Source organism: Bombina bombina, chromosome 5 (genome assembly GCF_027579735.1).
Source record: "Bombina bombina isolate aBomBom1 chromosome 5, aBomBom1.pri, whole genome shotgun sequence".
NCBI lineage: Eukaryota > Metazoa > Chordata > Amphibia > Anura > Bombinatoridae > Bombina > Bombina bombina.
In genome coordinates, this window is record NC_069503.1 from 185,340,220 (window position 1) to 185,353,808 (window position 13,589).

General features: G+C 35.7%; 1 protein-coding gene across 1 annotated transcript in view; it reads left to right on the top strand.

Annotated features, from left to right (window-relative positions):
* Window positions 1-13,589, top strand: part of DPP6 (dipeptidyl peptidase like 6) — a 1,272,214-nt gene that overhangs the window by 1,117,931 nt on the left and 140,694 nt on the right. Inside the window, exons 10-11 of the mRNA XM_053713807.1 lie at window positions 5,603-5,700; window positions 9,412-9,535. Coding sequence (XP_053569782.1) covers window positions 5,603-5,700; window positions 9,412-9,535 — 222 coding nt within the window. The remainder of the gene's footprint in view (window positions 1-5,602; window positions 5,701-9,411; window positions 9,536-13,589) is intronic.

Here is a 13,589-nt window from a genome sequence, read left to right on the forward strand (position 1 = left end):
AACATACAACGATTTAACCTCTAAACTTTCAGATCTAGACTTCCAAAACAAACAAGTAGATCCCATTCCCCTACTTGAGCTTACAAACACCAGAAAAGCCCTAGAGGACTTTCTACAAATCGAATACCAAACTCTCTACCGCAAAACTAACAGTTTATTTTATTTTGAAAGTAATAGAGTGGGCAAATAGTTGGCAAGAACTTTAAAGAAAAGAAACTCAAATCAAACATTTGCAAACTTCGCTCTCCACATACACCACCATAAAACACAACCCCAGACATTCTTAAAGCATTCCATACCTTTTATTCAGAACTATACAACATAGAACCAACAAATACCACCACACACAACAAGCACAGGTTAGAACAATTCATTCAAAACTGTCCCCCCCTACTCTCACAAAAGAGCAAATGAAAGACCTAAATACTCCGGTTACCACACAAGAGGTGGTTAAAGCTATACAAACACTCAAACAAGAAAAAAACCCAGGCCCTGATGGATTCTCCACAAAATGCTACAGCACATTCCAATAAATCCTTGCCCCACATCTTACAACGATTTTTAATGAAATCGCTAATGGAGCCAAATTATCCCCTCCATGTTGGAGGTTCATGTGGTGGTGTTGCCAAAACCTGGCAAGCCACCTACAACACGGCCTAACTTCCGTCCTATATCACTATTAAATATAGATGTTAAACTATACACCAAAATCTTCACGACCCACTTGAATAGAGTTCTCCCAGGTTTGATCCATATGAACCAAGTAGGCTTCACACCCTACCGTGAAGCTAGGGACAACACTACCAAAATGTTTAATCTTATAGACCATGTCACTAAACATAATATTCCCTCGGTAATACTCTCCATGGATGCTGAAAAAGCTTTCGACCGCCTAAATTGGACATTCCTGTCCCATACCCTAATAAGGCTCAGGTTTGACGCTGAATTTATTCATAAGATCTTTGTCATATACAACACCCCCACAGCTAGAATTAAAATGAATGATTCTCTATCACAACCATTTTACATTAACAATGGTACCAGACAGGGATGTCCCCTGTCCCCAACTCTATTCATCCTAGTGATGGAAGTCCTAGCAACATATACAATAACCTCCCGCACAATCACAGGTATTAATATAAAACATGTAGAATATAAAACCTCCCTTTACGCCGACGACATCATTCTTACTTTAACAAATCTAGTCACTTACATTGCTTTCCTGATGACCCTATTGACATCTTATGGCAACTTCTCTAACTTTCGCATAAACTATTCTAAATCAGAATTCCTGAGTCTTGGGATGTCACAAGAAAGCTTATTATTACTCAAATCACACCAATTCCGACACCAACCAATGACGCTGAAATACTTAGGCATATGTCTCACTCCACACTTAAACAAACAAGCCCCTCTGAATTTTGACCCTCTCAAAACTCATATAATCTCAACATTACAATATCTTGGCTAGGCAGAATTAATGCGTTTAAAATTATGATACTCCCTAAAATCCTATATTTACTCCAAACACTACCTATAACGATTCCTGACACCACAATATATACTCTGCAGAAAGACATAAATTCATTTATATGGAATAATAAACGCCTTAGGTTCGCCACACACATCTTATATAGACCCAAATTAAAGGGAGGTTTGGGAGCCCCAAACCTTATGGTCTACCGATACGCGACATTTCTAAACAGAATAACAGATTGGTGCAAACATACAAACCACAAAGAATGGGTGTTACTAGAAAGATACCTTTCTGACTGTGACCAAATAGGAGGAAAATGCTGGCTCATAGAAACGCACAAAAAGACATACTCCAACATCCATTCCCCCATATACGAGACTTTTAGACTTTGGAATAAAATCTTAAAGCAATACAAAACTATCTCAACCCCAAGATCTCCTTTAACGCCTCTGTCAAATAACCCCAAATTTCCCTTACATTTAACACTACCAGACCCGAACATCCATATATTACATAGAACAGTACCCTGCTATTTATTGATACAGAATGGCAAACTTAAAGCTGAAGAAGATATTTTTAATATTCTAGGCCCTATGACTCAAGGATGGTTCAAATTTCAACAAATATCACATTACCTCCTGGCACATCCAAATAAAAAGGATATCTTTAGATCACTGACCCCGTTTGAAATGTTATGCTACATGCCACACCCACACTCGGGAATACTCTCTTTATCTTATAAATTACTCATGTCCCACCAGTATGGCAACTCCCCCATCATATGCTGTGAAATGGGAGGCAGAACTTGAAGCCACCAAAAACATGGCAAAAAATCTATAAACAAGTGAGTTCCTCTACATCCTCCATATCTATCACTGAAATTAACATGGAACTTCTTAGCAGATGGTACTACACCCCAGACAGACTAGGTAAAATTATATCCAATTATCACATTAACTGCTTGAGAGGTTGTCCAGTTAGAGGTACCATCACACACATATGGTGGACATGTCCTGTAGCTCAACAATACTGGTCACTTATCAGAAAAGAGATTGAATTTGTTGTCGGGGTCTCGATACCACTTCAACCATGGATATTTTTGTTTAATATTTTCCCTCCCTTGAAGTGTTTGTTATGACTTAAATTACTAAGTATTATGATAAATACGGCTTAACGCTACATCCCATACTCATGGAAAAAACTTACTCTACCGTCAATAAAATTCTGGAGGGAAAGGGTCACTACGAGCATAGAACTTGAACAATATCACTATTTGAGACAAAATAAATTGGATGAGTTCCTCTCAATCCGTCTCCTGTGGGAGGAATATCTCCACTCCTTGAAACCCACATTGGAATCTATTACTACTCAAATCACACAATAACTTTACTTACTTCATAATAATGTTAGAGGCCTTTTTAGCCCTTCCACTAGAAACCCTCTTTGCACAACACTGGAACTTAATTACCAGGCATAAATCTCTGCATTGTATTGTTATATGCTAGTCTGTTTAAACCTACCTTGTTATGCCTTTACAACTCGGCAGGTAGGTTTTTTCCAAACATCTTAGAAAACTAACCACAGTTCTGTGGATTTAGGCAGCCTCAGTTGTTTCTGTCTCTTCACATAACATCAGACAAACTCAATGATGTTGAGATCATGCTTTCGTGAGGGCCATACCATCACTTCCAGTACTCCTTGTTCTTCTGTACGCTTAGGATAGTTCTTAATTACTTTGGCTGCATGCTTGGGATCATTGTCATGCTGCAGAATAAATTTGGGGCAAATCTGATACCTTCCTGATAGTATTGCCTGTACTTCTTAGAATTGAGAAGACCATTAATTCTGACCAAATCCACAACTCCATTTGCAGAAATACAGACCCAAATTTGCAAAGGAACCTTCACTATGCTTCACTTTTGCCTTCAGGCACTCATTTTTGTACCGCTCTCCAGCCCTTCAACTAACTGCCTTCTTTTACAGCCAACTATTTCAAATTTTGACTCATCAGTCCAGAGAACCTGCCACCATTTTTCCGCACCCCAGTTACTGTGTTTGCATGCATATTTGAGTTGCTTGGCCTTTCCTCTGCTTCAGAAGTATGGCTTTCTTTCTTAAGGTGATGAGACTCCATGATTCCTTACTGTTGGGAATTCATCACCTGGCCACCAGGAGGAGACAAAAACTCCCTACACCAATAGTTTTATAATCCCTCCCACTTCCCTGTACCTCACAGTATTTTCTTTGCCTCTCCAGGAGCAGATGAAGGTGGAGGTGTTAAGGCTCTTGTCAGAATCAGGTCAGTCATAAAGCTGATGGCTCCTCTTTGGAATCTCAACCTGACTTTGAGAGTTTTAAAATCTTCCCCGTTTGAACCTATGCATGAAGTGGACATTCAATAGTTGTCCTGGAAGGTATTATTTCTGTTGGCCATCTCTTCTGCCAGGAAAGTGTCTGAGTTGTCATCCTTTTCTTGATAAGTGCTGTATCTTGTTTCCATCAGGATAAAGCAGTCTTAAGCACCCATTATAGTTTTTTTTGGTTTCTTCAGAGAATATTAACCAGGAAACTGTGGTGCCTTGCTTTTGTCCAAACCCCAAAAATTATATAGAAAGGTTGTTGCACAATTTGGATGTGTTAAGACTTTCAAATATTATCTTCCAGCTACTAAGAGTTTTGAGACTCCTCTAGTTTATTTGTTCATTTTTAAGGTAAACGCAAGGGCCAGAAGGCTATGTCCTTAACTATTTGGCTAAAAAGTTTGATTTACAGGGCTTACTTGGAGGCAGGTCAGTCCCTGCTTTACGTATTACAGCTCATTCAACTCATTCAGTATCTATCTCTTGGGCATTCAGGAACGAGAGAAGATCAGATTTGCAAGGCAGCAACTATGTCGTCATTACACACGTTTACTAAATGTTATCATATTGATGTGTTTGGTTCTGTGGAGGCAGATTTTGGCAGGAAGGTTATTCAGGCTGTTGTTTCTGGTAAATAGGTGCCTTTCCTTTTTTTGTTGTACACATTTGTCGTGGACTCCACAGCTTGGGTAATTTATCAGGTAAGGGTAAATTATGTTTATTGGTCGCAAGTCTTCCATGAAGATAACTTCGAACCAGACTTCTCCGGACAGTAGATGGGTGTACCAGGACCCCACTGGTTTCTGCAAATTCTGAGCTGATGGCACTGCTGGACATCTTCTGATTGTAAAGGGAAGTAAGCATGATGTGTCTTTATCTCCTTGGCCAACCAATGATTTGATGGTCCTCAACGTTGCCTGTTTCTTCAAAAGAGATTGGACAGCACATCTGGAAAACCCCTGTCTACCTTGAAATTACTGTCTGGGGGAGATCTTGCTGATGCAGTATAACTACCTTGTGTCTTGTTGCTGTGCTCTATCTTGCCATGCTATATGACTTTTGGCATTAAACTGCCCTCATCAGCCTCACCTTGTTAGCAGAGTTTGACTGTTACTCACGCAGTTTTATTCTTCCTACACAGCTGTTTTTCTTTGAGTTAATGATTGTGTTTCAACCTACACATTAAATTGTGTTTCAAAATACATATTAAATTGTGTTTCAACCTACATATTAAATTGATGATCATTAGCACCTGGTTGGTATAATTGTTTAATCATGCTCCTGACTATATGCCTATAAAATCTCTGACTTTTTGCAAGTGTACCTAGAAGAATAATTGCTGTTTCACAGTAGTGTGTATGTGTGTGTGTATATATATATATATATATATATATATCAGCCCTGGGTGCTCACCAGAAGTCACTGCCAGCTACACCGCTTTCAGTGACAATTACCTCCAGAAAAGCCTGGGTTCAAAGCTCATAGAGAAAATTACAAATCAAAATTATTAAATAGTATGTCAAGTATGTCAACCACCCCTGTGATATATGTATATGTATGTTTAATTGATAATTACTTACATATATATATATAAATATATATAGTACATTACAAATAGCTATAAAAAAAGTTAGTGGTCTGACTTTCAAATGCTTTGTTTTTCCTGTGATCTGATAAAACATCTACATTATTTGGATAAAACATTACATTTCAAAATGAATATCAACACAGCATAAACACAATGTTTTGCTATTTCCCTTTGCAGGCAGGCTGTGAGAATCCGGTTGTCACACTGCATGTCGCCAACTTGAATGGACCTCTTCATCTTGTACAAATGACTCCTCCCGTTGATCAAAGAATGAGGTAGAGTTTGCTACAAAAAAATATTCTTCACAGGGAATATATGCTTCTTACATTTGTGTTGAATATTTAATCAAAATAAGAAACATTAAACTTTTGTTTGTAGTAAAGCAACACTATGTTTTCCAGTTTTAATTCATATAATTAAATAGAGATGGTTATTTTTTGTGTCAGTTTAACATGTGTTTTGTCTGTATCTTCTGATTTTTTATCCTAATTTAAGTATATTATATATTGTACATATTAAAGGGAATTTAACTATTACACATGGCTGGGAAATAGTCAAGATTTAAATAATAATTGAGGAAATGTTCACATGGGGGAGGGTTGAAACTGTTAAAAAGAATTCAATACCTTATTTCTTGAAAGTAATATGTTTATCTGAGGCTCTAGACCTTGAACTTTTGGGGTGCTAAGTATTATAGGCAACCTGGTAAATATAAATGGTGGTGCTTTTTGGACCTTCCATATGTATATATCTCTTTTACATAATCTACTTTTTCCCTTTATTCTACTTCAGTAGTGTTGCACAACACTAGTCAGTCAAAGGGCTGGATATAACATAAGGCAAAGGCTTAGGGTTAAGACAAGAGATAGTATTTAAAGATAGATATATTTGAAAAAGAAAATGCTCTAATGTGTTAGAGCATATTATTGTACTATTGCTGGCATATAACAAAGGACAATGAACCCAAATTTTTTCTTTCATGATTCAGATAGAGCATGCAATTTTAAGCCACTTTCTAATTTATTCCTATTATCAATTATCAATCAAATCTTTGTTCTCTTGCTATCTTTATTTTAAAAAGAAGACATCTAAGCTTTTTTTTTTATTCAGAACTCTGGATAGCACTATTTTATTGGTGGATGAGATTATCCACCAATCAGCAAGAACAACCCAGGTTGATCACCAAAAATGGGCTGGCATCTAAACTTACTTTCTTGCATTTCAAATAAAGATACCAAGAGAATGAAGAAAATTTGATAATAGGAGTAAATTAGAAAGTTGCTTAAAATGTCATGCTCTATCTGAATCACAAAAGAAAAAAATTGGGTACAGTGTCCCTTTAAAGCCAGCTTCAGAGCAATAATGCACTACTGGAATCTAACTAAACACATCTGGGGAGCCAGTTGTACATAGCTAATCCTGTGCCTACCTAGGTACATTTTCCAGCCAAAAAGATCACGAGAACAAAGTACATTTTTGAGAGACTGCATTTTTCCATGCACCATCAGTTAAAGACAGTGATATAATGTCAGAAGCCAGCTGAAATTACATCCTGACAAGGAGAAAATACAACAAACCTGATCATAATCCTTAAAACGGAAGATTCCAGTGCATTGCAGTACAATGTGTTACAGCATTGTTTCTCAACCGTGGTCCTCAATAACCCCTAAAAGGCCAGGTTTTCATTATAGCTGAACTAGAGCACAGGTGAAATAATCAGCTGATCAGTAACAATGGTCACTAACCTGCTCTCACCCATCAGCTGATTATTTCACCTGTACTGTAGTTCAGCTATAATGAAAACCTGGCTTGTTGGGGCAACTTGAGGACCGCAGTTAAGAAACACTGTGTTACAGAACTCTCCGGCAAGCAGCTAAAGGGTCAAATCATTATGTCTATAGTTCAACATACTCTTTAATATGAGTTAATGTTTCACCTTGACAACAATGTCACTTTGATAATGATGTTACCGTTACTATAGCTAATTCTTTCCGAATTTAACTACAGCTCTTGCACTATTTATATCAGGCTACATTTCACACTGTTTATTTTCATTGTTTTACATACAGATCTATGAAGGCTCAGGGTATTAGCTGTGATAGTGTTGGATTGTACTTTGCCCTATTATTTGTGTAGGAAATACATTTAACATGAAAGCAGAATTCTGTGAGACATTTATTATTTGAATGATACATTTAGACTTTGTTACTGAACATATGCTTGAAGTTCTGACCTATATTACATTTTCTCTATATTATTTATCATATTATAAATGTCATCTCTGTTGTATTTTTAATTTACTTTAGATGCATTAATAAAATGTAATTATGATACGCAGTGAATTTCCATTAGATCCAAGTTCTTACCAGACAATCTAATTAACATAAGCAGCAAAAAATATTTTCTTTTATTATTAATTTGAAATGTACTTGGGTTTGTAAAACTTTTTTTCTTTCTTTTCTTTTTTGTGCCTAAAAGGGAGAGTGGAATTAATTAAATTACATGCAATCTACACAGTTGTCAGCACGGCATACGAAAGTCTTAATTAGTTTAGTACAATTCAAACTTAATTTAGTCCTTGACTTTTTTTCCCTAGAAATAGTAAGGCAAAACCCATCTGTAATTACTAAATCAGGTCATCAGTTATATACAAACATTTGCAAATACATATTACAGAAACATACATTTTGTGTGTGTGTGTGTGTGTGTGTGTGTGTGTGTGTGTATATATATATATATATAAATGTAGGAGTAGGTGCACTCTCACAAACTTTAATCAATTGCCAGGGTGCTGAATAATGATTTAGATATAGTCAGTAGAAAACAGCACTCTCTGGACTTAGCAATAGGTACAAAAAATGCCTTTTAATAAGTGACGTTTTGGGGACTATACCCCCTTGATCAGACCAACATCTGAATATATATGTGTATATATATATATACAACTTTACACAAACTTCCTGCTACAAGGGGTTTATAAACACATTCCAATCTCCATGGTTAAAAAAAGAAAAGAAAAAAGAAAATGGAATGAGTACTTAAGCCTGATCAGCATATACAACAATATCAGAGTAGATACACACAGTATTACTTTTTATGATTCAGACAGAGCATAAATCTGTTATCAAATTTTGTTTGTTCTCATGGTATTCCTTGTTGAAGAGATACGTACGTAGGCATCTGGAGCACTACATGGAAGTAAAAAGTGCTGGGATCTAGTGCTCTAGCAAATGGATAACATTGTACAAAACTTCTGCCATATAGTGCTCCCGACATGGGCAAGCTACTGAGCTTACATCCCTGTTTTTCAACAAAAGATACAAAAAGAACAAATAAATAATAGAAGTTGTTTAAAATTTCATGTTCTGTCTAAATCCTAAAATATTTTTTTTGGGTTTCATATCCCTTTAAATGTTCTTTTTAATGTAATAGTGCAAAAGCTTTAGCTAAATCCTTCCTCCCTGCAAATACAGAGAAAATTCATCTTTGTTTTTAGTCATTTCTCTGTGACTTACGGTTGTATTTACTGTAATTGTTTATTATTGAATTGAAGATATTCTGCTAGAGATGGGTAAATGGTTTAATTGTTCTAAATTAATCTTGAAAGTTTGAAGGAAGATTCAGACATCTGCTTTCAACTTAATGTTATTTTTGCTATTCCAAAAGTTACGTTGGACAAAAAAAACAAACAGCAAAATTAACATTTGAATGTTGGTTATGATGGTGTTTGTCTGTGAGGATCAGTTTTCAAATGTTAATTTGATAATTTCAAATATTGTTTTTCCCTAAATAGAATGAAACATTTGATATATCAACATTTGTTCTTTAGATAGAATAACTAATAGAAACAAATGCCAGGAGAGCAATATTGGTGCTTACATTGAAATGTCATTTTGGAGATAATCGACCATCTCTAGTTCTTATAAAAGCGCCAGTATTAAATGATATTGTACTTACTAACTACACACCCTGTATCCTTATTGTAGAGAGTACTATATCACTATGGTAAAGTGGGCAACAAGCACCAAGCTGGCTGTCAATTGGATAAACCGGGCACAGAATATTTCCATCCTGACGCTTTGTGATGCTACAACTGGAGTTTGCACAAAGGTAAGAATAAGGAACAATGTGCTGACTGAGGGCATTTCATTTACATCAGATGAGCAAAGCCTGGAACTACTTTGTAGTGAAAAAAAAAAAAATATTCTAATGTGTTAGTGAATGGGATTTTTGTACTACTAGCTGTGGCACTCTATATATGGGCTAGATTAAGAGTGGAGCAGTAGTTTGCACTCACGTTTGAGCGTGAAAACTGATAGAATTATTTTTTTGCGCTCTGTGATTCATGCTTGTGTTAAGAGTTGAAAGTAAAATGTTTGTGCTCTTGCGTTCGCAAAGTCAAGAAAACAAATAGACTTTGAGAAGTCGCAAATGCAAAATCACATTCCCCCATAGACTTCAATGGAGTTGAAAACGTTTTAAAAAAAAACACACCCACTGGTCGCACAAACACGATTGCAGTTATTTGAAAGCGCAATATAAGATAATATTGTGTATTTCATTATAGAGTTAAGTGATGAGGGAAATAATAGTAAGTATACCAAAGAGCCCCTTATATCTAGTATCTACTAATTTATTATCTAATATAATGTTGTGTACAAGCACACAAATACATTACAATAAATGTAAAGACCATTGAAATAAAAAAGGAGGGTGTTGACTGTCAGGAGTAAGTATGAACAAGGCAAACAGAAAAAAGGTGACAGTAAATCAGCACTCAAAAGAAGCACCTATAATAATGTTAAGACAAGGGAGATCCATCAAAATCATAGTGCCTCTTGATATTTTAACTAATATTCAATTGTCTTTAATTGTATATTAAGGGACATTATACTTATATATATATATATTTTAGGTTGTTTTCATACATAGGGATAACTATTCTGAATAGATGTATTCTTGATATTGACTCAAGGAGTGTGTTTGTATTTGACAATCAGGTTATACTTATCCATATATAAGAATTAATCATATTTATTATGATGTTATTTTCAATAATGGAATTTGATTCGTTTCGATAAGACCTCTGCATAACCCAAAGTTTGGCATGATTTGAAAACAATATATATGTCACTTGAGATATTAGGAATTCTATAAGAGTGGTTCATCTAATCTATATATTTTTCTTAGGATCGGAATTGACTGATTACCATTTTTTAAAATTAAATTAATATCAAAAATCGTAAGCTGTAAAATAATAGTAATGATTCTTTCCTGTTTTAGATTTTGACCATAATATATACACATGTCCGGTATTCATATAACATAATTTATGTGTTTGGAATTCATAAACAAGCGTTACGAAATAACAACAATGAATAGGCAGTATTTTGCTTTATTATTGGAGGATCATCTCATTAGGTCTATTTGATAATATACAGTGTTTTCAGTTAACCCACATAAATAACGTCACTTGGTCACTTATATATACCGCTCTCTTAGTTGGGTTCTATCTCAAACATATCGATCTTATTCTCTATCCTCAGCTGTTGAATATAGTAATACATGAGACGTGCTCTGTATGTTTGTGAATATGACGTCAGCCAGTTATGTCGATACATGTGATGGTCTCAGGTCCAAAAGGAAGAAGTCATCAGTGATAGGCTGAGATTGGTGGGTGTGTAACCACACTCTTTGACAATTGGCTACAAGTAATATAAAGACAGGGGGGCTAGCCTAAATCAGGTTAGCCTTTGAGAAATCTGTGCTAACGGTGAAATGCGCATCAGGCGTATTGGGGGATAGTTTTCCACCACTATAGTCGTTCTATATTAGTACTTAATATTGAATTCAATGGAGGCAATGTCCTCTTAGTTTGTTTTGAGTTCCACAGAACGGTGCTTACCTTGGCTCCAGTATTGCATTAACCAGGGTAATTTGTGGCGAGGTCAATCCTCCTTTTCTAGCTAAAATCATTTGCAATCCGTGAGCCTACGGTATTGGTTTGCACTGGGCTGTGTGCTCTATATGTATTAATTGATCTTTTGTTGTAGAATATACATTTGGTGGAGACTATCACCCTATGTACATATATTTAATCTAAGTTTTAATGCACACACTGTTTGTCTCATATTATGTTTTAATTCAGTCATAGTAAAAGTTAAGTTTTAATTGGATCCCTGATTTCAGGTGATCTCCCTTGTCTTAACATTATTATAGGTGCTTCTTTTGAGTGCTGATTTACTGTCACCTTTTTTCTGTTTGCCTTGTTCGTATTTCATAATACAATGTTCTGCAAATAGCTGAATATGTTTTATTTATTTTTAAAGAGATATTTAAATGTATACCTGATGGATTTTTGCATAAATATATATTTATACCTTATATATATATATATATATATATATATGTTTATATATAGGTATAGATATACAGATATCTATAGAAATATCTATTTAAAAATACACAGAACACTGAAATGTGAAATATTTACATTACATACACAGTAAAACACTTTATTAAATATGAATATTGCATAAATATGATCTTTTATGTTTTCATCTACTTAAATGCAAAGGGATCCAATGCACTTCTATATATATCTATATATATATGTATACATAGGTATTTATGTGTTTATGTCTGTAAATACATATATACACAAACAAAATCTCTTTTTTACTGTGATCTCATGAGATTTCATAGTAAACTTACTTAAATTGAAGGTAAAGTTACCTATATCGCATTATTGCATTATACCGGCCACCCTAAATGAATGGTACTTTCATTCATCAATTTTGTAAATTTTAATTCTAAACTCCGTTTTCGCCGTTTTTAATTACCTTTTTTATTACCTTTTTTCAAGCTGTCAATTCAACCCGTGGTTTTTTGTTTTTTTTTACTTGCCGGTCACGTTTTTTCAACAGCCAATTGAAATTCTGGCCGTTAGGCGGCCATCATTCGACGTCATCCCTCTGTTTGACTATCTGCGCATGCGTTCCGATTCTTTTCTCTCCCCTTGGAAGACAAACGAGCTCCCGTTTTGTGCATGCCTATTGCAATGGTTTGTTGTTTCCTATCAATATGTAGGCTTTGTCTAACACCAGATAAGATTTAACGCATGTGCATTGGTGACCGTCGACGACTGTATGCGCATGCGCAGTTCGTTTGAGCCATGTGAACGTGCCTTTGAGAGACGTATAGAGCGGGTGGGACTGCTCTATACATCAGACTGTCAGAAATCAGGAAATGGCTGATAGGAGGAATCAGTAACGGCACGGTAGGGAAATATAAATCTTTTTATTAGATAAATCGATAATGCTATGTAGAAAAAAGTTAGCAATTAGATTGTTTAGGATATGAACAATACAATAATGTTTATAGATTGCTCAAACTTTGCCTTCACTTTAAACTGATTTGGGAAATAACATGAGTCTGCATGAGGCACGCTCCCTTGCAAGTCTCTGGACAGGCATTCTGAATGGCTGCTTAAAATCTTTTTTAAATGGGGGTAAAATATTTTTTACATAGAGATGTGCAGGTGATATTTTCTAGTCAGCTTTTTACAGCTATGCTGCACCACTTTCAAGTGTTTCAACATTTGGGTACCATGTTCCTTTAACGCTCATAAAGGGATTAAACACATAGATAAAACTCCACCCGTGAGCTACTGAGAACTGCTGATCTTGAGCAGGAAACAGTGTCAGTCACACAAACCCAGCAACCAACACCTGCGTTCAGCCCAACAGCTCATGAGCAGGACACATAACGTTCCACAGCAAGTAGTAGAAAATAACATGCTCTAATGAATTAAAGTGTGTCTTTTTTTCCACTAAAATGTCCATTTAAAAGGACATTAAAGTGATATGAAACACATTTTTTTCTTTCATGATTCAGACAGAGCATACAATTTTAAACAAATTTCCAATTTACTACAATTAGAAAATTTGCTTTAATTTGCTTTAACTCTTTGGTATTCTTCAGGAAGCTAGCTGAACACATTGGCCTCTATTTAACAAAGTCTGCCGGACCTGATCCGACAATGCGGATCTGGTCCGCCAGACCTTGCTGAATGCAGAGAGCAATACGCTCTCTGTATTCAGCATTGCACCAGCAGCTCACAAGAGTTGCTGGTGCAACGCCGCCCCCTGCAGACTCGCGGCCA